The 23581-nt window shown below is 33.2% G+C and overlaps 1 protein-coding gene across 2 annotated transcripts in view; it reads left to right on the forward strand.

Annotated features, from left to right (window-relative positions):
- Positions 1 to 23581, forward strand: part of LOC106104617 — a 99440-nt gene that overhangs the window by 58171 nt on the left and 17688 nt on the right. For both annotated transcript variants that reach the window (XM_013284714.1, XM_013284712.1), the window contains one exon: positions 11419 to 11531. In XM_013284714.1, the coding sequence (XP_013140168.1) occupies positions 11460 to 11531 (72 nt within the window). In that variant the 5' untranslated portion in view covers positions 11419 to 11459. The remainder of the gene's footprint in view (positions 1 to 11418; positions 11532 to 23581) is intronic.

Genomic DNA, 23581 nt, shown 5'->3' on the forward strand with positions numbered 1-23581 from the left:
CTCTATATAAGGACTGCCTATAGCGGAGAAAGACTCCCACAGATTCTTCCATGTGGTCCGATGTCTTATTCCGGGATTATGACCTTAATTTTTTTATTATGTCTCAATGAATCAATGTAACATTTTTGTGCCTATTTCTTGATAATAATGACATATTACAGTAAACTTTATCTTAATAGGTACTCACAGTTATGTTGAAGGTATAAATATATTAATATGTAACCCAATTCCCCACCTGTTCTTTTATACTTACATCTGAAGTAGGTCAAATACAACAGGTGCGGTAAATGAGTAGCGTTATTTGACATACGATATTGACCCCGTTCATAACATAAAAATACAAGACTTATTACGCGATAGAAACCTTAGGGTTTACTCAAAGGATTTGCCGTAAATCGCGCCTTTCGTAAAGACACGTTGTGTAATTACTTTCCATTAGATTATGAAGACATATCATAAAAAGCACGTTTTTAACTTTACTAATGTTATAAAGATGGATTTGTTTTTTGTATGTATAGAAATAACTCAAAAACTACTGGGCCGATTTAAAAGATTCTTTCACAGATAGAAAGGTAATTTATTTGTGAGTAACAAAGTCACGCGGACGAATTCGCAAGCAACAGCTTGTGTTAGTTTATTAATTGTGTGACGTTACGGTAATTGTGGTACCGGAAAAGGTTGTTTGTTATAGTTTACCGCCTAAACGGCTGAAGGGATCTCGATGAAATTTGGCATAGTTGTATTGTATAATCTGGAAGGACACATAGCCTAACTTATTTTTTTTTTAAATTCCATGCGGATGGAGTCGCTGATGAAAGATACTTATCAAATAAGTTAGCATCCCTGATATTGCGATGTGGTTGATGTTTTTTATAAAGGGCAAATAAGCAGCGAGAACACCGAGATGTTCATCGACGCCCTTAGACATTCGCCATACCAGAGGAATTGCAGACGCGTTGCCACCCTTTTAGAAGGCGATATGCTCGCTTCTTGAAGGATCCTAAGTCATAGCGATTTGGAAATAAGTATAAATAAGTAAATATGAGTATTGTAGATAGGAAGCTTCAGTCCAGAAATCCAGAAATAACTGTCATTTCGTTGATAATATTTTAATAGTGCACAATGAGTAAGTTTTTTATTACTAAAAATAAACGTTGATGTGTGAACGTTCCGCTCCAATTACCACTGTAATTAGACACATTAAATAACTCCGCTAACGTTCATTATAACACGTTGCATCAATGAAATTACGTTTACAAAAATAAACATAACTACAGTTTATATGTTTTATAAGGAAACTATTAATGTGAACACTTTCAAGGATGATCGTCAAATGTATTTTTTTACAGAATTTTGTATTCATCAGAATTAATTTAAGAGCTAAATTATAAAAAAATTACTCGCGACTTCGTCCGCATGAGATTAAAAAATATAGCCTATGTCATAGATAAACTACCTTTCTAAAGGTGAGGGAATTTTAAAAATAGACCCATTAGTTTTTACGTGAATCGAATACATATAAAAATGCAAATATTTCCTTTTTATAATAGTTTAAACTAGCAACCTTTCGCAGGTTCGCCTGGATGACAAAGTAGATATGACCCATATATTTTCTGTCATATATATACCCTTCCAGTTAATGTAGCCTATGTTATGTGTTACTCAATAACAGTATAGCTTCTAATGTAAGATTTTTTTTTATATCAGAATCAATCTTTCCATTTACAATATTAGTATACATGAAGCACTACCATTTACTAAACATTTTTTTTAATCTATACATTGTTTTTATTATGAAATCGCTCATACTTGTAAATTCCCAGCAGCAGTTTGAATATAAGGAAATATTAAAAATTTCATACGTAGTTAAAAGTAATCTATTGATCCGTGTTAATGAATTGTTTATTTCCCTCATTTGAATTTCCACGCGTTATCGAGACGCGTTTTCATTAATATACTTTAATGAACACATTGAGAATACACGATTCTGAATAGATCGTTAGTGAAGAAAGTTTTTTTTTTAATTAATTCAAAATCAGCCAAGTTCATTAAGATCGTTAACATTTATAAATCTATCACAATTCAAACCACTTTCGTATGAATATATTAAAATAATTTAATCCGTGATTTATTAGTTCGGTTTTTGTTTCAACATATTTATGTGTAATACTAGCTTTCGCCCTCGACTCCGTCCGCGTAGAATTAAAAGAACAAAAGTGAGTAGCCTATGTGTTCTTCCAGACTATCCTCTATGTCTATGCTAAATTTCATTAAGATCCGTTCAGCCGTTTAGGCTACAAACTCAAATAAACATCCATCTAAACTTTCGCATTTATAACATTAGCAAGATTTCACATTGTGATAGGTTATCTTTGAATTCTTCGCAAAAATATTCTACGCGTTATAAACACAAACGGCGCTTTGATCTATCCATATGCAGAGTAATCTTTATGATATCTATTTTTAATGGCATTAATTTAACTATTTTTGGATATTCGATTGTTAGCGTCTAAAATGTGGATGGCTACAAAGGTCTTGTACCTTTCCAAACCAGCCATCGACATTAAAAAAATAAAAAACGTAACATAACTATTTTTTTATTTTTTTACACATTGTATATATAAATATACACAGATTGCATGTGGCTGAGATGCGTATGTTAAGATGGATGTGTGGTGTGACAAGATTGGATAGAGTTAAGAATGTGTACATTAGAGGAAGTTTGAAAGTAGCGCCAGTGGTGGAGAAATTGAGAAGCAAAAGGTTAGCGTGGTATGGACATGTTATGCGACGAAATGATGGGGGACATAAACCAGAAAGTGTTGAGATTGAATGTGGATGGCTACAAAGGAAGAGGAATACCGAAGAAAGTATGGATGGATTGTGTGAAGGAAGATATGCTTAAGAAAGGAGTGGATTCAGATATGACGGCTGATAGAGATGTATGGAAGAGCAGCACATACTGTGCCGACCCTCCATAAGGGATAAGGGCAAGTGGATGATGTATATATAAATATAGAGCGAAGAAAGTATAGATGACTAGCTATCGGCCGCGACTCCGCCCGCGTGGAGTTCAAAAAACAAAAGTTAGTAGCCTATGTGAAGACAACCGGAATGTGAAGACGTCCAGAAGAAGTCCGGACTATCTTCTACGTGAATGCCAAGTTTCATCGAGATCCGTTCAGCTCTTTAGGCTACAAACTCTAACAAACATCCATCCATCCATCTATCTATCTATCTATCTAAACTTTCGCATTTATAATATTAGTAAGAAGTAAGATTAGTAAGATTTGTGTAAAAGAGATGTACAAGTTTGGAGTGAATTCAGACACGACAGACATGTATGGACAAGGGCAGCTTGGTCATGAATGGTTAGCACCTAATCTTATATTGATAAACCTTGGCTGGTAATAATATTAAACAAAAGCTTTTAATCGCAGATAATATTAAAAAAATATGTACGTTGATTTTGAAAGACTGCTTGGAAATAAAATTTTCAGCATGCAAAATATTTGAAGCACTCTAAAGATGATTCAATAGTTCAGTAGGAAATTTCAAATAACGCAATATTCGTAATAATAGCAATGCTTATAGACCTTTAATTTGAAATTAATTACATGATAAAAGATACCAGATGTTGGAATTTTCTCATTAAGCAGTCGTGCGAAATAAAATAGGTTTGAACTGGTGACTTGTAATGATGATGGATGATTTTAACGTTAGAACATATAACTCGTTAGCTTTATAAATCTACGAAAGTAATAATTTGTTTTGATAAATCGTTTGATTGGTTTAGTCATTGCAAGATTTCTTAGTCGCTGATTTTTTGGAGACTGCCGATTTTATGGAAACATTTAGGTTATACTAGCTTACGCCCGAGAACCCGTCCGCGTGGAATTAAAAAAAGCAAGTAGCCTATGTGTTCGTCCAGACCATGCTCTAAGCCTGTGCCAAACTTCATGGGGATCCGTTCAGCCGTTTAAGCTACAAACGCTAACAAACATCCATCCATTGTAACATTCGCATTTATAATATTTATATGATTACATGATGTAATAATTTATATAAAGGAAATATATTTTTGTTAGTACGAAATTGCGTTTAAATCCGTATTTTATACTTAACTAGCTGATTGCTTGCGGCTTCATCCACATAAAATTATAAGTTAATTGTTTGCATTTATCATATTCTCAATTGTAAATGTCAAAATACCAATTACTATGGAATCTTGCTTCCTTGATGTTGGCAGCAACTTATGGTCTCTTTCCCATATTAAGGTTTTTATCCAAAATAATTACCCCTAAGTTTAATGGCGTGAAAATATATAACTTAAAGCGTGATGTAAGTGTAAGGTTTTTTATTAAAAAAATGAATTATTCAAAAATATGCTGTAATTGCTGACATCTTAGGCAACAAAGAAGTTTGTGTTTACGCTTTATTATAACAGTAAAGATTGTTAACAAAAAAAGGTGAAAAGGTATAAAGATTTAATTGAAAATCAAATTATTGCCTTTCAATTAACTTTCTTATCTCAACTTTGACATTTAGATTGTTGTAATAACTCTAAATAACTTAATAATGTAAGATAGTAATACATAAGTGGCCCAGATTCACTGAATCCTGGCAACCCTGCAACCGGTCATGTTTCGGGTCGCGGTCAACATGTAATTGTATATTTTTTTCGCGACAGCTCAGCCTTGCAGTTAACGAGGTCCGTTGTTGTATTTCTGTATACAAATAAATTGACAGCTTTCGTAATAAGGTCAGTCTGACTCCTTGTATGTTATGCAGCTTTAAATTGTTTGATATTGCTAAATAATTGAATTGAAATTAATTACACTTTTCGCAATTATGTTTAGTTTCTTTTAATTAAATTTAATTTAACAAACTTTTATTTTTTACCGCAGTATCTAAATAAAGTAAGACGGTGTTTGTATGCAAACGTAAATAGAAATTGTCGTGGGACAAAACTACGCAAACAAAACTTTGAGAGTCAGCACTGCACCATCTGCACATGCATAAGGGTAAAACGCACTAGCGACCGAAGAATGCGATCAAGTTTCATTTATCATCCGCCTAATGAATGCCACAAGAAGTAATCTTATATCTGGCGTCATTCAAAAATCATTTGAAATTAAAGATGTCATACAAATTCCTTAATTATTAAAACGAAATACTTGTAGGAAAGGAGGCGTTGATCTCTTTCATTCCTTTAGTAAAAACAGAGATAAGAAATATTTGATCAGGTGTTACAATAGTGAAATTTCACGGTCAGGTGTTCATACTGCGTACTTATTTTGTAATTCATATCTGTCCGTCTGTTTTCACCTTTACCAATGGATCCGAGCACGTGCTTATTACCCGTTTGCACGTGACACTACTGTTGATTGTTAGAGTTCATAGTCTTGATGGGAAGCGTTACTTTGTTTTGTTTATGTTAATTTATACATCTTTCTTTGAAATGACAGAAGTTCAATTCCGCGAATATTTCAAGACAAATGTACTCATGATAATTGTATTAGACAATTAGAAAATCTTATCTTAGCAATATTGTAAATGCTAAAGTTTAGATGAATGGATGTTTGTTAGAAGATATCTCCAGAATCGAAGAGCGGATCTCGTAGGTTAGCACAGATGTAGACCATACTCTGGAATAACCCGTAATTTTCATTCTACGCGAATGATTTCCAGGGTAAATGCCAGTTATTCATAAATGCAGACATTTCATCAACTTGCCGTTATCCCTTACGGAGGGTCGGCACAGTATGTGCCATACATCTCTCTCATCCATCATATCTGAATCTACTCCTTTCTTAAGCATATCCTCTTCTCACATCTCACACAATCCATCCATACTTTCTTCGGTCTTCCCCTACCTTTGTAGCCATCCACATTCAATCTTAACACTTTTTGTTTTATGATCCCATCGTCTCGTCGCATAACATATCCATACCACGCTAAACTTTTGCTTCTCAATTTCTCCAAATGCAAACATTTATCTTTTATTATATATTTATAGTATAGATTTTAGATCTCTGAACTCCTTTGACACACGCCTTAGTGTGTTTTAACGTTACAAAAGCAGTCCAAAGAGCATAAAATAAGGCGTTAACAGTAATTGTAACTTTCAACGTAGTATTCTCAGTATAGTTTGTATTTAAGCCGCGACTGTTATCATATCACTTGTTTAGTACTCGTATATTTTAGAATTGAATACGCATACATAAATACGTAGTAGATTTCTAGAAGTAAAACGATATTCAATTGATTTCAAAGAGAAGGTCGTGATATACGAGGCGGGCGCACGGCATTGGATCATTAATCTCAATTTATAAAGGTACGATTTCCAATGCAATTTAAAGCCATTTGTGAGAAATTTGAGTTCAGCCAGTTTTCGGGAATCGTTAAATAGGCTGAGGGAAAAATTCCTCCTGTTGAACTAATAACAGCTTGGATAATTAATACAATTTTATTACTTTACTAATTTTTTTTTTTCATAAGATAAAAATAAGGTTTAGTGGTTGTCACACTTTAGGAAAGAAACAAAGATCGCTCAGAACCAGAGTTAGTTATGTAATTTGCTTATCTAGGAACTTGCATAACTCACTTAGGTATTTCGTAAGTATTGTAGGAATCTAAGATGTATGCTTACTTAGTATCTAAGTAATTGCGTTAAAGATTGAAATAATGATTGATGTTATGCTCGTCTTCGATAGACAGGCTTGGTATGATGACAAATTCTGATAATTGAATATAAACCCTATCCCTTTGTAATACCGTTTATAATCGTTATTTATTGTATGTGCACGCAACTGTAAACAAGATTTCTTATTCTTGAAGTCCGTTTTTGTCTTAGCTGTCTATCCAACTGGCATCTTGGATTTTTATTGTCATAGAAAAAACTTAATGGGCCAATAAGCCGACTTCACTTTTCTAACTGGTTACTGTCAGGAAATGTTGTCAAGAAAACAATACGTAATACATTTAATGTATAGAAAATCACAAGTAAATACCATTGTTAAAATAACATTACACCCATGTAAAATTAAAAAATAAATAAAAAGCACAGCCTATATTACTCACTGATAACGTAGCTTTTTAATGGTAAAAGAATTTTTGAAACAGATCCAACAGTTTTTGAGTTATTTCAATACATACAATTTTTTTTTTCATTTTATATTATTGGTAAACATTTTTGTCCACGACAGTAATAACCGTTGTAAGCATATTTTAAGACTTCATGTAAATTCAACAATTTACATTTACATAAAGTAAAACATTAGTACAATATTTTGTGGGTCGCATTAAACAAATGTAACCACGAACCTCGCTTTGAGCAGCCCTGTTTTATAGCGCTGTTTGCCGAGTGGGGCACAGCAATCGCGGCCGTCGCGACCAATATTGCCTAATAGCCATATGTGTCTACAACTCAAAGGCGGCATTAACATGTAGGCGCGTTTCTCCCGTAGAAAGTGGTACTTGATGTACGGTGACTGTTAATGCAGTTTTTAGTGTAAATTGTCTATACGTATAGGTTCCGGTACGTGATATATTACGGCCCTATAGGTCCGACACGGTTTACATAAGTAAATTCTTCGATTTCTATACATTGATGAATGAATGATGTTTAGAAACATTAAAGTATTTATTTCTTAAAAAAAACATTCAATCGTATTCTATTTCCTCAAGTAGGGTTGTCTGCAGGTTGGCAACATGCCGTAATAAATAAACACGAAGAGTGGGAAAAGATAGAGAAATTATTTTTCTATCTATAGTCAGTTGTTTAGTGCATTCGTGTTTAAACTCCCTTAAAAGTTAATTATTTTGTACAATAGATATTAACTAGACCTGAACATTTAAGATAGCAGATTCAGGGCTTGTCCCACTGCTGGCTGATATAGTAAGCTCAAATAGCTTACATTTTTAAGCTGTCGTCACTGTCAGATAGGTAACAAATCCAATATTTCCATCACATAGTTTACACGTTGGATTGTTATCAGACAATTTACAATTTAGTGGGACAGGCCCTTAGTATTTTAAATATCATTATGATTAGTAACAATGTGAATACAACCGTGGGAAAGTAGACGTGTTGCGGTCGTGGTAAATCATTCGTGAAGTGAAAAGCGGTTACCGATGCTACGGATGTCTGATATCGAGACAATGAATGTTATGATATTACAATTGATTTATTAGATAACTAGCTTTCGCCTGCGACGCTGTCTGCGTGGAATTAAAAACAAAAGTAAGCATTATATGCACTCTTCCAGATCCTCTGCATCTTTGCGAAATCTCATCAAAATCCGTTCAGCAGTTTATGCTACAAACTCTAACAAACAACCATCCATCTAAACTTTCGCATTTATAATATTAGTAAGATTAACATATACAAGACCTAGAAGGACCTAGGACCTAGGACCTAGGACCTAGAATAGAAAAGGACTTTGTGATCATGTGATTTTTTATGGTCTTAATAAATAAATATGCTTAGGTTCTTATTTAGTAAGTATTGTTACTAAGTGTAGAGTTGATTTAGTATAAACGACTCAATTTTAACGGTGTCTGTAAATTAAGGTTCGTGTATGGCGACAGATTGAACCAGATACTGAATTATTTTGTGTTCCGTGTATAGGCTTTTAGTACCTCAAAACAGTTCTCTGCTCACATGACTGCTATTTCTACAACTTAACCATCGTAATTCGATCACAAGAATTGTTTTATGAATGTAATTAAAAATTACTAAGTCTTTGTAAGCCTGTGTACACAATTTACGACGCGCATCGCAAGCATACCGCAGTCATTGATTGCGGCTTTTACCCGCTGTACACTGCCCCAAATTGTGTACCCGATATTAGAATTTAATTAAATTGTTCATGTCACAGAGAATCTACTGTATAGGGTATGCTTAATAAAAACGAATCAACTGGTGATCATAATTACACGTTATACAACGTTCCATATTTCAAGGTAAAGAAATATTGTATTAAAATGTTTATATGTAAATTGACAATGACATTACTAAAATGCAATCAATTTTGACGTAGTTAAGGCATTTTTAGTGTTTTTTTTTAATTTTAAGTATTCAGAAACCATTTTCCGTAAATTGCATTTTTAAGTTAAGATGTAAAAACAAAACATTTGTAATAGGGAATCCGCATACAAGATGTAGTTATTTTATACACTTGTAAATTATTTACTAAGAGCGAGCGCCGTTTGACAAAACTATCGAACAATTGTTGTGCGATTGTCGATTGTTTCGCAATCCATTCAACTGTTTAGTTGCACAACTAAAATTGAATAGTGCGAACACCTTAATATAAGCACATAGGAATAAAAGCGCGTTAAATAGTGCGTAGTTTAATCAAAGGTGCGCGCGTGCTCTTAATGAGATGATATATTAAAATTTATTCAATGTCCTTGCACATCTATGTTTTGTATATTAACGTAAAGAGAAATACGTCTTCATTCCTTTATCTATTTCTTATACAATGATGGTAATATACTATTGAGAAATACTCCTAGTTGCAGACAACCCACACCTAATCGCCAAGAAGAAAGTGCTTCAAAGAAATATTTAACTAAAATGAAGTTAAGCCATTTTGATTAGATTTTCAACAATTTGTATATTTTTTCTCAATTAAAATCCTACTTTACTTTATGTAGAGATTAATTGAAATTGTGCAGTGTTTAGTTTATTTATTCCTTTAAACGGTTAGAATTTAATTAAAAACATTCACTGCTATTTTCCTCAACAAAGTAGAAAATGCAAAAATATTTCTGTTATCTACACTAGTATTATAAAGAGGAAAGATTTGTATTTTAGGATTTTTGTATGTATAACTCTACGTAATAACTCTAAAACTACTGAGCCGTTTTCAGAGATTCTTTCACCATTAAAAATTTACTTTAAGGCAGAATAGCATAGACTGTGTTTTATTTTATTTTATAACTAGCTGTCCCCGTGCGGCTTCATCCGCATGAAATTATGAAAAAATGTTTTATTGTTTCCATTTACCAAATTATCAATAACAAATGTCAAAATCACGTGACACAAACGTTGGCAATCTTGATTCCTTGATGTTGGCAATAACTTATAGTCTCTTTCCCACATTAGGGTTTTATCCAAAATGTATACCCCTATGTTTATTGGACTGAAAATATATAGCCTAAAGCGTGCCGTAAGTGTAGGACTTTTTATTACAAAAAGATTATTCATAAATATGCTGTAATTGCTGACATCTTAGGCAACAAAGAAGTGTGTGAAAAATAATTATAATAGTATAGATTTCACGTAAGTGAAGTCTCGAGCAATAGCTAGTTTTTTAAATTTATTTCAAATCATACTAGATATAAGATTAATCGTTGATGTGTTCTTCCTGAATACTGACTCGGTTATTGTAGAAATTCGAGGCGAGCTTGTTTTAACTATTATTGTAATACTATAATTGGTAGATCACAAGGTTTTTTATAGTTGCATATTTATATGACCTTTAGGATAATTCATTTATATTTGCAGACCACTTTGTAAAGATATGAATGTTAATTTGAAAATATATTTTCATTTCTGCTATGCGTATCTTTAATTGGTTTAGGATATTTAATTATTTGATCATAAATCATTTCGTTAATTATTAGATTTAAAAATTTACTACGTTTAAAATATAATTTGTTTCAAATTTAAGCTTCACAAGATCAAGAGTAAGTTTGCAGCTACAAAAGAGATATACAGTAACTTGACTATAAAAATGCAATAAGGTCTAAGATTTACCAAAGTAATATACAAATGCGCTCAATCATCGCCCTTATGGTTACAGTAAGTACGATAATCGAAGTGGGAAGTGAATTTAATTCTTTATACCTAATAGTGTCTTTTGTTTTTAACAAACAATCCGGATACGTAGAGTATCTTTGCGTACGTACTTGTGCAGTCATTAACACGAGCCGTGTGGGAAGCCGCGGCTCTATGGTAGGTCATTGACACCGAGTGCACCGGCAAACTGCAACTACTGTGCGGATGCGTTGCACAATGCTTACCTGCTACTCGTAATGGGAAAATATACGCTACAACTCGGCAGTGAATAAAAAAATAATTATTATCTTTGCATAGAACTCTATAGTCCACTTGAGTACCTACATGCCTAATTTTACCGTTATTTTGGGGTCGGTTTTCGTTCTGACTATCCAAACATCTGGATCTTCGTTAAGATCAAGAGGTTTCTTTGTCAGTCTTCATTCGTCTATAGTCCATTCTAGTACACAGTTATACATATTTATTTATATCAATTGGCTATACAGCTTTTAAGATCTGACATCACAGTTGAATCATACGCAACAAGAAACTACGTTCGTTAGTAAATATCGACCTTAAAACTATAAGACGAAAGCTTATTGTTGAATGTTATTTTTGCTTTGTTACAGAGCGATGTCTCGGTGGAAGGGCAAAGTGAGGTAGCCGGCAGATGGCAGCAGTCAGCGCGGCGATGTTTCGGCCCGGGGGCGCGCTCGACCCCCCGTGCTACGCCACGCAGAGGGTGAGTGTTTCAGGGTAATTGGCGATAGATGGCGCTGATCAAAGTAGTTTATAATCAGAAACAACTCGTAGTAACTGGCTGATTAGCTTTGTCAAAAGAAATTCAAGTATAATTATACGAATTTTAATTAAAAATTGACTGGCGTCGACTCTATAAACTAAAGATTGAAATAGATTTAGATAAGACATGATTCTTAGTACTTCAAATTAATGTGTTTGTAATTTTAAATGAAATGACGGTACCTTTTTAATCGTGTTTACACTGGTAAACCACCTATTAAATTACCCGACGTTCAATTGTAAACAAGTGCTTACGCTGCGTTTACCGTTAAAGACAGTTTGTATAGCTGAGTCATTGTTTACAAACCGTTGGAAATGCATTGAATGTACGCATAACAATTGTTAAAGTATTTTACAATTTGATTGAAAATTCTATGTCGTAGTAAACTTATATACCAAACCTTTGCTTTTACCAACTGTAGTTAAATAGATAGTCGGTCGCCTGAAGTCAAATTAACTCAGAAATTTCTTTGTATTTCTTAGGATAGTTTCACAAGTTGAGAGCTTGTGAAAATCTATTTCTTTTACGGAGATCTGGATGCATATTTTCACTTTCTAGCATTTCATTTTCATCATTGTAAACAGTAGAATTTCTCACAGTGATTTACCAATCTCACGGTAGCATTTCAATGTTATTTAATTATTGATAACAATAGTGATTTCATAGACTTGCGTACCAAGGTTTCCTAACCACACTTCGCAACGCGTTTGACAATAGCAACGCAATCAATTTGTTAGTCTTTACAGTAATAACGTTTTAAAATCCAAATAAAAAGGAACAATCTGTTATCACTTTAACAGCGGATTTGATTAAACTATCGCAGAACTGTTGTGCGCTTGTCGATTGTTTCGCAGCCAATTCAATTGTCTAATTGCACAACTAAAAATCGAGTAGTGTGCGTATCTCCATATAGCATATAGGAATAAAATCGCGATTAATTAGTCGTGCGAAAGTTTAGCTTAAGGTGTGCGCGCGCTCGAAATATTATCGCCTAGGGAATTTTTATTTAAGGGAGGGTATAGTTTAAGAACATTTGTTATTCGAAGACAAATTCAGCGTCCAATTTGCTCGTACTTTTGCAATTCCTACTGTACTAAAGACAACACAAAGAGTGTTATTTCTTTTTAATCATACTAATATTATAAATGCCAAAGTTTAGATGGATGGAAGTTTGTTTGAGTTTGTAGCCTAAACTGCTGAACGGATATATATGAATTTTGGCATAGATGTAGAACATAGTTCGGAAGAACACATAGGCTAATTACTTTTGTTTTTTTTTTATTCCACGCGGACTGAGTCGCGGGCGAAATCTAGTTGACAATAACAGTAAAAAATATGTTATTGGACAATTATTTAGTTCTTTCGGAAAACTACAATTACTATTTATAGACAGCGATCGCTTTGCTTTGCGAATCAAGATGGCCGCTTACTCATTTGCCACTGTACAATTTATAAAAAATTAAACTAAAATTTATTTAACATCCTCTTGTTGTAGAATTTAGATACAACAATCGTTTCGTGCAGAAATTTCTTGGAAACAAATGTTAGTTTAACAGCTCAAAGGCCTAGTTAGCCGGCAGTCGGCTTTGTCGCTTTCGAGTAAACATTTTACCAAACGACCATTATTGCTGTATCAGACATTTGAAGCATTTGTTTTCAGTAAATAGTATATGAAATATAAAACTAACTCCCTTGTAAAGTTAAGTTTTATCAAAATCTTATTCAAAATTACATTTTATTTCTATTGTCGGTTTTTAATTAAGTTTCATTTAATAATCTTTTGTTGTTTTCTTATAATAAAAATAAGCTTATGATATTACAAGGAAAAGATAAGCTTAATTAAAGCACTCAAGGTAAGTTGTGGCTTTCTCAATTTTGACTATAGAAAAACGGACTATGCGAAAAGCCGCCGCGATCGTTGTAATAAATTAATTCCACCATATTTTGATACGAATTCTGATTCAAAGAAAATGAACACACAAGCAAGTGACGAATTACTTTTAGCTTTTATATATCAGAGCGCAACAAGTGCGCTTGACAGGTCCTGTCTCTTAAAAGTCAAAGTAAATAAACGTGACTACGTAAAATAAAAGCCGAAATAATCATTTCGGAAAGTAATTCCATAATAATAAAATTAAAGTTAGAAGATGAAACGAAATATGTAAATACATTCCTTTTGAAGGTACAAGAACAATTTTTGCACAAAGTAATTTGATTTAGAGGATCCTCTGGTATTATTGTAATGAAAAGACCCGATAGTCTAGTTGTTAGACGACCAGTTATGAAAGAACCATGAATTTACACAGATTGATAGATAGAAACATCTTTAAAGGCATGTTTTTGGTCGTATTAAATACTATCTGTTCCCGTGCGACTTCATCCGCATGTAATTATGAAAATTTTATTTAATTGTTTACATTTGTCAAATTGTCAATTGCAATTGTCAAAATGACATGACATAATGGCAACTTTACTTCCTTGATGTTGGCAGCAACTTATGGTCTCTTTCCCACATTAGGGTTTTTATCCAAAATATTTACCCCTAAGTTTAACAGCTTGAAAATATATAGCCTAAAGCATGACGCAAGTAGGGCTTTTTATTAAAAAAAGAATTATTCAAAAATATGCAACAATTACTGACATCTTAGGCAACAAAGAAGTGTGTATTTACGCTTTATTATAATAGTATAGGAGTATAGATACCAGAAGTTCAAAATCCTTTTTGTACAATGTCACCGTAGTAAAATATCATTAAAGTATTAATTCCCGTAACTCCATCTATCGACATTTATAGGCTATTAGAAGCTTTTAATATTCATGTATTCCAGTCGGCGCGTAGACGTCGTAATTTAACTCCTCGCCTTAAACTTCCAACGGTTACTATTAGAGTAACATAAATTATAAGACCTTTTATAAAACTTGAAACCATTTCTTTTAATATATTAGAGTTTTAAAAAGTTATTTTTATAGCATATTAACGTGTCTAAAATAATCAAACTAATTTTTTAAATGTGAAAGTGTGGATGGATCGATGTTTGTAGCCTACACGGCTCAACGAATCTCGATGAAATTTGGCATAGATGTAGTATAGTCTGGCAGAACACATAGGCTACTTTCTTTTGTTTTTATTAATCCACGCTGACAGAGTCGTGGGCGGAAGCTAGTGCCTAATAACGTAACTTAAAGATTTTTTCTAAATAGCATTAAAGAAGAAAGTGAAACAAACATTTTAGTGAAACAAACTCACTTAAAAACTGTACTATTAAAGTATTCTTAATCATGTTTACAAAAGTATAGTTAATACAATAAATAAATAGTAAAATATTAAATACGAATTTTAAATCAATTTACAATACAAATTGTACACGTAATAACAAGCGGACATGCGCAAAAATTAAATCAAACCAAACACTCGTACTCATAAAGGCTTTATTTAATTAATTGATTAATGCGTTGTCTATGTTAATTGATTCACATGTTTTGCCCGCTAACACGGTCCGGACAAAATTGCGGATGTTTTCAATTAAATTATAACTTCACCGTACGGAAAGTCACGTCCACGATATTTTAATTGTAATAATTGCATGATTTCGAAAATTTAATATTCGTAATCATTTTATCAAATTGTAATTTAAATGTAATATGATTTTATGTCGATGTTGAATGTTGTTTAAATTGTTATATTCGATGTGCTTCTGAAATACGATGCAACATTAATTTTTGTTGACGAATATTGCATTCCAATTGCCTTATCGAGTTCTTTAAATCAATAATTCTCAGATATCCATTCTCTTGATACATATCCTAGCATATATATCTTCATTAACCCTTATAAAATTTATTACAAGAATTAAGTTTTAAAAGCTTAAAGGTAGCTTTAATGTCTTGAAGCTCAGTCACCTATCAACTAATTGAAGTTGCAGACACCTTCGGTCTAACCAGAGCATTAAGAAGTGGACTAGATAGAGGAAATCCCTACAGCTTACAACTACTCTGACTGGCAGCTAGCTTAATGTCAACTTACCAAGACTTACTAGTCTTACCAAGTTCTTACCATTCAGCTATCGTACTAAGTGCTGTCAAAATATGTTTCATTCGAACCTCTTTGTCTGTACATCACTATAAAACAATGTTATAAATGAGATTGTGATTTTAATTTTATTCAGATTAAAAAGAAGTAAAAAAGTATAGCCTATGTTACTCAGTGGTTACGTAGATTTTTAATGGTGAAAGAATTTTTGTATTCGGCCCAGTAGTTTTTGAGTTATTTTAATACATACAAAAATGCGAATTCCTCTTTATAATATTAATGTAGATTAGTATAGACAAGCGCAGGATAAAGATAGACTTACATTGTTAATGTTGTCTTAATTAAACATTTTTACTAAAATTTGGTTAAAATGCGATTGTGATACAATGGAATTAGCGCAGGGCACTCGAGTAATTTTTAATCCTTACTGAATCTGAGTGTTTTTTAATATCGATTGACCTTACTTTCAAATATCTTGTCATGTCGATTGTATTTGGCTCGGTATGCGCAGAAAATCTAATCTCGTCCTCACGACTTATATCGGAGTACAGAATGAGGTCGCGTGGGACACGACTGGGACAAAGGTTGCTACTATTGCAAATCTATTTTTGCACAGCGCATAATTTCTTCATGCAGTATGACAATTGATTATTATTGTCCTACTGGTCGTATATTTGACAAAATATCTTTGGATATGTCCGTTTCATCGTAGCCAGTAGTAGCATTTTGATTGGTTTCGAAAACTAACTAAACCTTTGGCAAGATATTTTGTATAAGGTTTTCGATAGACGGCAACTCAGAGCTTGGATCAGTTATATCCATTGATCTGCCCTTGTCTATATGGGCACATCATGTACTGATCTTCCGTACATCTCTGTCAGCAATCATAAGTGAATTTACTCCCTTTAAAAGCATATCCTCTTTCACGGAATCAAGGATTTCTTTAGTCTACCGCACTTTTAATGAGATATAAAGTGTTCCACTTTTTGACAGCATAATTATTAGAGCTTGGACTACTTTGTCGTTTCGAAGTTTGCCTTCATATCGTAATTACTTAGTAACCACTTAGCAACCAAGGTATACGCTTCCGTGATTTATTAAATACCAGTTATTGCATAAACTATCTATAACAGGTTGAGATATGCAATTATTGGCGCCTTAGGTGCGCCTGCGTATGACGTGGCTTATTGCAATTATCTTGGGTCAGTTATAGCAACAAAGACAGTTGAATATTTTTTTATAAAGTAACTCGGCTCGGCAGTATGATTAATTATAATTAAATTAAATACGTCATTTTTAATTGTTACTTAATCTAGTAATTCTGAATGTATGCTCTCTCTATGAGGCTTCTTAACTAGATTTATAATCATAAAAAATAAATTAATACAAAAGGCATTCATGTAACTGGCACTCTACTTCATATAAGCTGGTAAAGGCACATATTTCAATATTGCATCAAAACCTAAAAGTTGTAGCTTATTTTCCTAATGCTACAGCCGTAAGAGCTTATACAATCTTAGATTCATTGATTTGATTTTGCCTTGCAAGTGCAGTGGAGTGCGTGGTCCGAGAGGTCAGAGTAAATTGGTCGAATGCCTGCCCAGCTGGTATGCCTTCACGGTATTTACTTTCCTTCAGGAATGTTGTTTATATTGAACATTACTGATATACACAGTTCAATGTATATCGGTTAATGTTTATGTTCAGATGTGAGTTATAGGTTGTTAAAATTATTTTCTAATATGACTGTGTCAAAAATGATATATTACAATGTTGAGATGTTTATTTTAGTCAAATAGATGGTATCTAACATTTCATTAAACAAGCAAGCTTAATGTCAAGATATGTGGCAGTGTTAGAGCCCGCTATAGAATCTTCGCACGAATGGACCGGCTCGTCCCGTGTAATACCACGACCACACAGAAGACAGGCGTGAAGTGGAAGCAATTCTGCGTTTCGTCTGATGAGTGTGATGCCGGAGGCCTAATTTTAGTCCCTTTCCCCTTTCTACCCTTTTCGTCAGAGAAAGGTACGGGAAGGAAAAGTGGATTTGACGCTGGAGGAGACGCATTGGAAGGGGAAATGTCCACTTTATGTGCGTCTCCTCCTCCATCAATTAAGGGTAGGCAACGCATCTGCAATTGCGGATGTCTATGGGCAGCGGTCGCTTTCCATTTCGGTGGTTTCAGGTGGCCGCTTGCTCGTTTGCTACCTTATGTTATTAAAAAAAAAAACATGAATAGGATAATTTAGCGAACTCTACGAGTAAAGTAATTAAAAACATAATAAGATAGAAATAATTAACTAGTTTAATAGAATATTGTTCTCAATCAAGCTTGAATTAAAACAATCGGACTTAAAGTAGCACGAACAAAACGTACCAAACAACTGATTGCTCAATTCTATTTGTACTCCACTTAGAAGAATAAGACTTCAGGGCGTCCGACGGTAATTGGTATTGTCGGACGTAGGAAAGTACTAGATGCAATCTGTTTGCCCATTCAATTGCCAACAATGGCCGCGCCGCTGTACTGTACACAAAGAGTTAGCATCAAGGTTATGTAAGTATTGGGGAAAGGCAGGTGATTCTCGACACAATAACATTTGGACTTTCTAATTTTATTGTGGATACGGTACTACTAACAATATTTAATTTTAGTAATATGTAAAGGGACACATCTAAATGACGAATATGAAGGTGTTAATACGTTTGAAATTGGACATTGAAGACTAAATCACTTGAAAAGATAATTAGAACGTTTTATAAATTCAATACAAATTTTGATTGTCAGGTAAACCAGAAAATATTAAGACTAAATGTGGATGGCTACAAAGGTAGAGGAAGACCTAAGAAAGTGGGAATGAATTGTGTGAAAGATGATATACTTAAGAATATAGTGGATTCCGATATGACGGCTGATAGAAATGTAGAGAAGAGCAGCATTGTGCCGACCCTACGTAGGGATAAGAGCAAGTTGATGGCTACGTCTGATTTGTATTTATTAACAATTACGTTCATACGAGTAAACACGGACGCGTGTCTTGGTTTACGAACACGGGATTACAATCAATTACTACTGTGTAAATAAGCCTTATAGTTAGTGTTAAACTAATGGATAGGTAAGTGATCGACTGATAAACTGACAGATTCTATTAGACTATAAAGTGTTGGAGATTATTTTTTCTATATATTTTTAAAATCAACTGTGATACATTTCTAGTATCGTACGGGTCAACATTTTAGTAGTTAATTTTGTAAATATTTTTACGGTTGAAGAAAGCAAACAAGCATGTTTATTTGATGTTAAATAATAAAGATTAACAAACAAATGAAGTGAAAATCAGCGTTTTTTGTTATCGGTATTGAAAAGACAACCAATACGATGTTCTTGTTATTTCATGACGTAAATACCTTATTTGTATATTAAATTAATTTCAAACGTAGTGACGCCATAACAGGTGGTGGACTATAAATTCACATCGACATTTAACACCTCAGCTTGTATCGCTCGAGTTTAATATTAATATATTCCTAACGTAACACGTCAACAGTTTCTTAGTTTGATAGCCAATTTAATATCAGAAACACGACTAGCTATTTTAAGACATGTTGTTCATTAAAAGCTTTTCCTGTCTCTTTACAAAATTATGTTTATGATTCTGAATTACACAGTCTAATGTTAATCTAAAAAACCTTAAAGTAATTTTTTACTGAACATTTTTAGTTCGAGATGATCAAGTAAGCGATCCGAATTTGTCGAAATAGTACAGTGATCGCTGCCCACATCTATGGGTTTTCTAACTGCAATTGCAGATACCTTGTGTACCTATTACCGGCAGAGTAGGTGGCGCATAGCAAGAGGATATTTCCCTTTCCCATGCTGCTCTTCCTCCGTCATATCTCCTTCCCATCAATTTGTATCAGACAAGGATGGAAAGTGAAAGTAGACTAAAATGATGTTATGATTTTATTATACTGCGAAATAGGAGATTGTATTTTTGGTTTTGTAATCTTATTTGGATGTAAAAAAAAATTCTAGGTGATATTTTTAAACAATTACAACTCAAACCTTTTAAATCTAAAATTTAAAAGGTAAATATAAACAAGATATAAATACATTTAATGTCTGAAGCAATTTAATTTCTTGTCGCGTTTAAGCAAGAAAATTGACCGGTTATTTTGTTGTTGTTAAAAAATAGTGAAGCAATACTTTTTTTTTGGTCTGTAATAACACGGAATTGAACAAAAAGGGCAAGAAATAACACGATGGAGATATTTTCTGGCTGTGCGGAGGCGTTTCGCTTACCCGGAGGCAATTAGCGCTATGAAAGCCAATTTCTTCGAGCTAATGATACATTTTTTGTAGCACGTTTTCCAAACATTGTATTCTTTTATGAAAGTCATTGTTTTATAAAAACGGTACACTTAACTTAAAGGGAATAGTGTTGGGTAGGTCTGTTAACCAAAGAAAAGGCAAAAGAAAGCCGTAAAAACCAACAAAAGTATTTTGAACTGCGCATCAAAAGCGCGCGCTCACATTTGACTATACTTCGTACAACTGTCGGGTTTTGATTCCTATGACCTTATGTGGAGGTGCGCACACTATTCGGTTTTTAGCAACTAAACTTTTTGTGCAACTAAACAATTGCATTGGCGGCGAAACAACCGACAATCGCACAACAGTGAGAAAGTTTATGCAAAGATGTGCGCCCGTAGTACATGAACATTTTATGTATGTTTTTAAAAAAAATATCACGAAATATGAAAATCCAATGAACGGTCCGACATAACACTGAACATCTATGTCTTTTAGCGGAAGAAACTCTCGTTCGTATTTTCTTAGTCTCCGATTCATATAAAAATCTTAATCCGATAGCAGTCCAGTCCCAGAAATACGTGTTAATTATTTTCTTAATAAGTAATTTGGACCATTTCCTCGAAGCCTAGAATGTAATTTATATTAATGTTATTACTACGAAAGGTCAAAGAAACAACCCTGGACATATAACAACGCATTCATTTAATGATATCTTTTGAAGTTGTCGAAATTAGGTAACAAAAAAATAATTGACAATAATTTACGGTAAAGGTTATATTAGTTATTTAATTTCACGTTACTTAAAATAATATGAGCAACTCAACACTGACCACAAAGACGATAGAACCACTGTAGACCATCATTATTGAGTCACTTGTATTGCCCACTATAAAAAAGTGGGCAATACAAGTTGTTTGTACTCCAGACATAGTTGTAAGTGAGCGTTACGACAATGTTACAATCAAAGTACCGTGAATTAACTGTGCACTATAAACATGACAAATGACGCTATTTATCGATAGATGGCGTTGTTATGCAACGAACGAAGCGATCAACGCTAATGTTGTGGCAAAACACCTACAAGCATTAAGAATAATGAAACGGAACGTTAGTACTAATGGTGGCTCTTTAACAGGTTATTGAAATGGGTTTTTTATCCCGTTGAGACAGTCGGATAAAAGGGAGCTATTTTAGCTTCTAGTTAGGTAAGAAAACTATTCTTATGTCACGGTATTTAAATAGTTTTATAAAGCAGTTTAGCGTCCAATTCTAAGTAGTTATATTTCTAAGTTGCCTTACCTTTTTACTATGCTACTATACTCCTCTCTTCCTTTATTTTGCTGTCGTTTTTTTATTTCTATGAATATTGAAATATGAATACTGTTTAATCTAAATCGAATTAAGATTAAAAATTTGATAGCTCATTCTAAGAGATCAGGTTAACGATATCTAGAATCACCATGAGTAACTTTATATAGACGTTCATGAGATAAGGTCTGAAGGTTATTTGGTTTGATAATATGGAGAATAGATGAAGCGTGGAGGATGAGTTTGTGCGAGAATGTTGCTAATAGTAGGGAACTGTGAATTTGCGATACCAATTAAGATCGTATGCCTTAATTGCTTCAGTTCATGTTTTACACTTACTGGTGCAGAGTTGAGTTAGTAAGAGAAATGTCATTTAACCTCTTTTTTATAAACATTTAGCTACTCTTAGTAGTATAGTAGTATGGCTGTATTTCTGACGAAATTTTTGGGTTGCGCTGCACAGAATTGTTGGATTTATAGTCTATAATAATAATAAAGTGTCTGTATGTGATCTTGAAAAAAGAATTGGACTGATTTTAACGAGACTATGGTGGCAATTTAGGAGACAGATGTACGCGGGATTTCCTCCTGCGTTTACAAATTCGGTAGTCATAAATGTCATCGTTATCTTGATCGCTTTTAACAAATATCGACACATCTAAAACACTAAATTGATTAGGCACTTATATTGTTTATTCAATTAAAACCAAAGGCAATAGCTTTTACATTAGAAAATGTAGAGCAATTGCTTTAGTAACAGGAAACAAATGTATCCGAGAGGTCAGTCGGGGGCTTTGGGTCGCAACTATTGTTTACATCCATTGTCTATAAAAAATAGTTTCTTATGTTTTAATCTAGGCCATATAGCAAAGTCGCCTGCAGCTGCGACTTACAATGGAAAGCGAGGTGGAGTTTCTGTTTAAATTATCGGACAGAAGTTTTGCTTGAAATATTGCTCTTAGTAAAATAAGCGGCCGCCATTGTGGGGAATATTCACAGCGGCTTTTAATGCTATACACTAAGAGATTGAAAGTGTATTAGAAATATTTTATTCTCTTTTATGTTGCATGAAAACAGTTATTTTTTAAAAAAGAAATATCAATGAAACGAACACGATGTACGAGTTTAGAAATTTTTATGACAAATTCTTTGTTAAACATAGAGTCGTTCGTAGTTTTAGAATATTTTAAATTCATTACTTTGTAAATTGTATTCCGAATTTAAGTAATACAAAATTTCGTGCTTTGTTGTATTTCTAAGTTCATGAAATTCTAGCTTCGTCGTTGCGAACATTGCAAAAATTGTTTCGTGAAAATGTTTTTAAACAACGAATTTAAGGAATGTCAGAAATATCTTAAATAATAATAAACAACTATTATATTGAATTTAATCGAACTAAAAATAACAAAACTTTATTTACGACAAATCTTTAAATTACTAAGCAGGTTTAGAAAAAAAATAACGAATTTAGAATCAAAGTGATTTTAAAATGTGTTTTAAAAGTTAAAATTGAAATAAAGATTACGATTAAATGTTTTAAAGTCTCCAAAGTTTTAGACCTCAAAGTCATTGAGAGCAAAAGCGATTTCGAAAGCGAATTGTCGAGTATTGCCCTCTCACGACAAGTCGCAATAAAGCCTTCGTCAAATAAGCGCAGCCTGAAGAACGTATTTAAGAAAATTACAAACGATTTCGTACTTTTCACTTTAAATTATTTAATGTTAAACAATTTTGTAAAGCAAACGATTTATTTAAGCAGCTTTGGTTAAATGTTGCTAATTTCGAATTGTCTGAGTAATTACAAATGATAAAATGTATTCTGTTTAAACATGAATTAATAAAGGTGTAATGATTTTATTTCGTTATACTAACAGTTGCCTTCGACTTCGTCAGCGCGGAATAACATACAAATAAAAGTTGACTGTAACGTTCCTGCGTTCTCAACAAAGTCTGTGCGGGCAGATAGATATATACATATGGACAAATGGTTTTAAAATTCGTATTTTGTTATACATCATGTATAAAAACAGATTTTTTGGTACAGTTTAGTCGCACTTTGATTTCTATGAAGATATATTGAGGTGCGCACACTCGATTTTCAGTTGTTCAACTAAACAGTTGACTTGGCTGCGAAACAATCGACAATCATATAACAGTTATGCGATAGGTTAGTCAAACGTTTGCTGTTAATGTTTCTTTTTGGTATAAATATTACATTTTATCCAGCCAGTTTGAAAGTCTTTGAAGTAACAAAACTCATTTATAACAAACGTTTGTTTACAAAATATTAGCTTTTCGAGTCATTTGATAAAATAGTACTTTGGAAAATTCAT

The sequence above is a fragment of the Papilio polytes genome, unplaced genomic scaffold, assembly GCF_000836215.1.
Source record: "Papilio polytes unplaced genomic scaffold, Ppol_1.0 DF823510.1, whole genome shotgun sequence".
NCBI classification, from domain to species: domain Eukaryota; kingdom Metazoa; phylum Arthropoda; class Insecta; order Lepidoptera; family Papilionidae; genus Papilio; species Papilio polytes.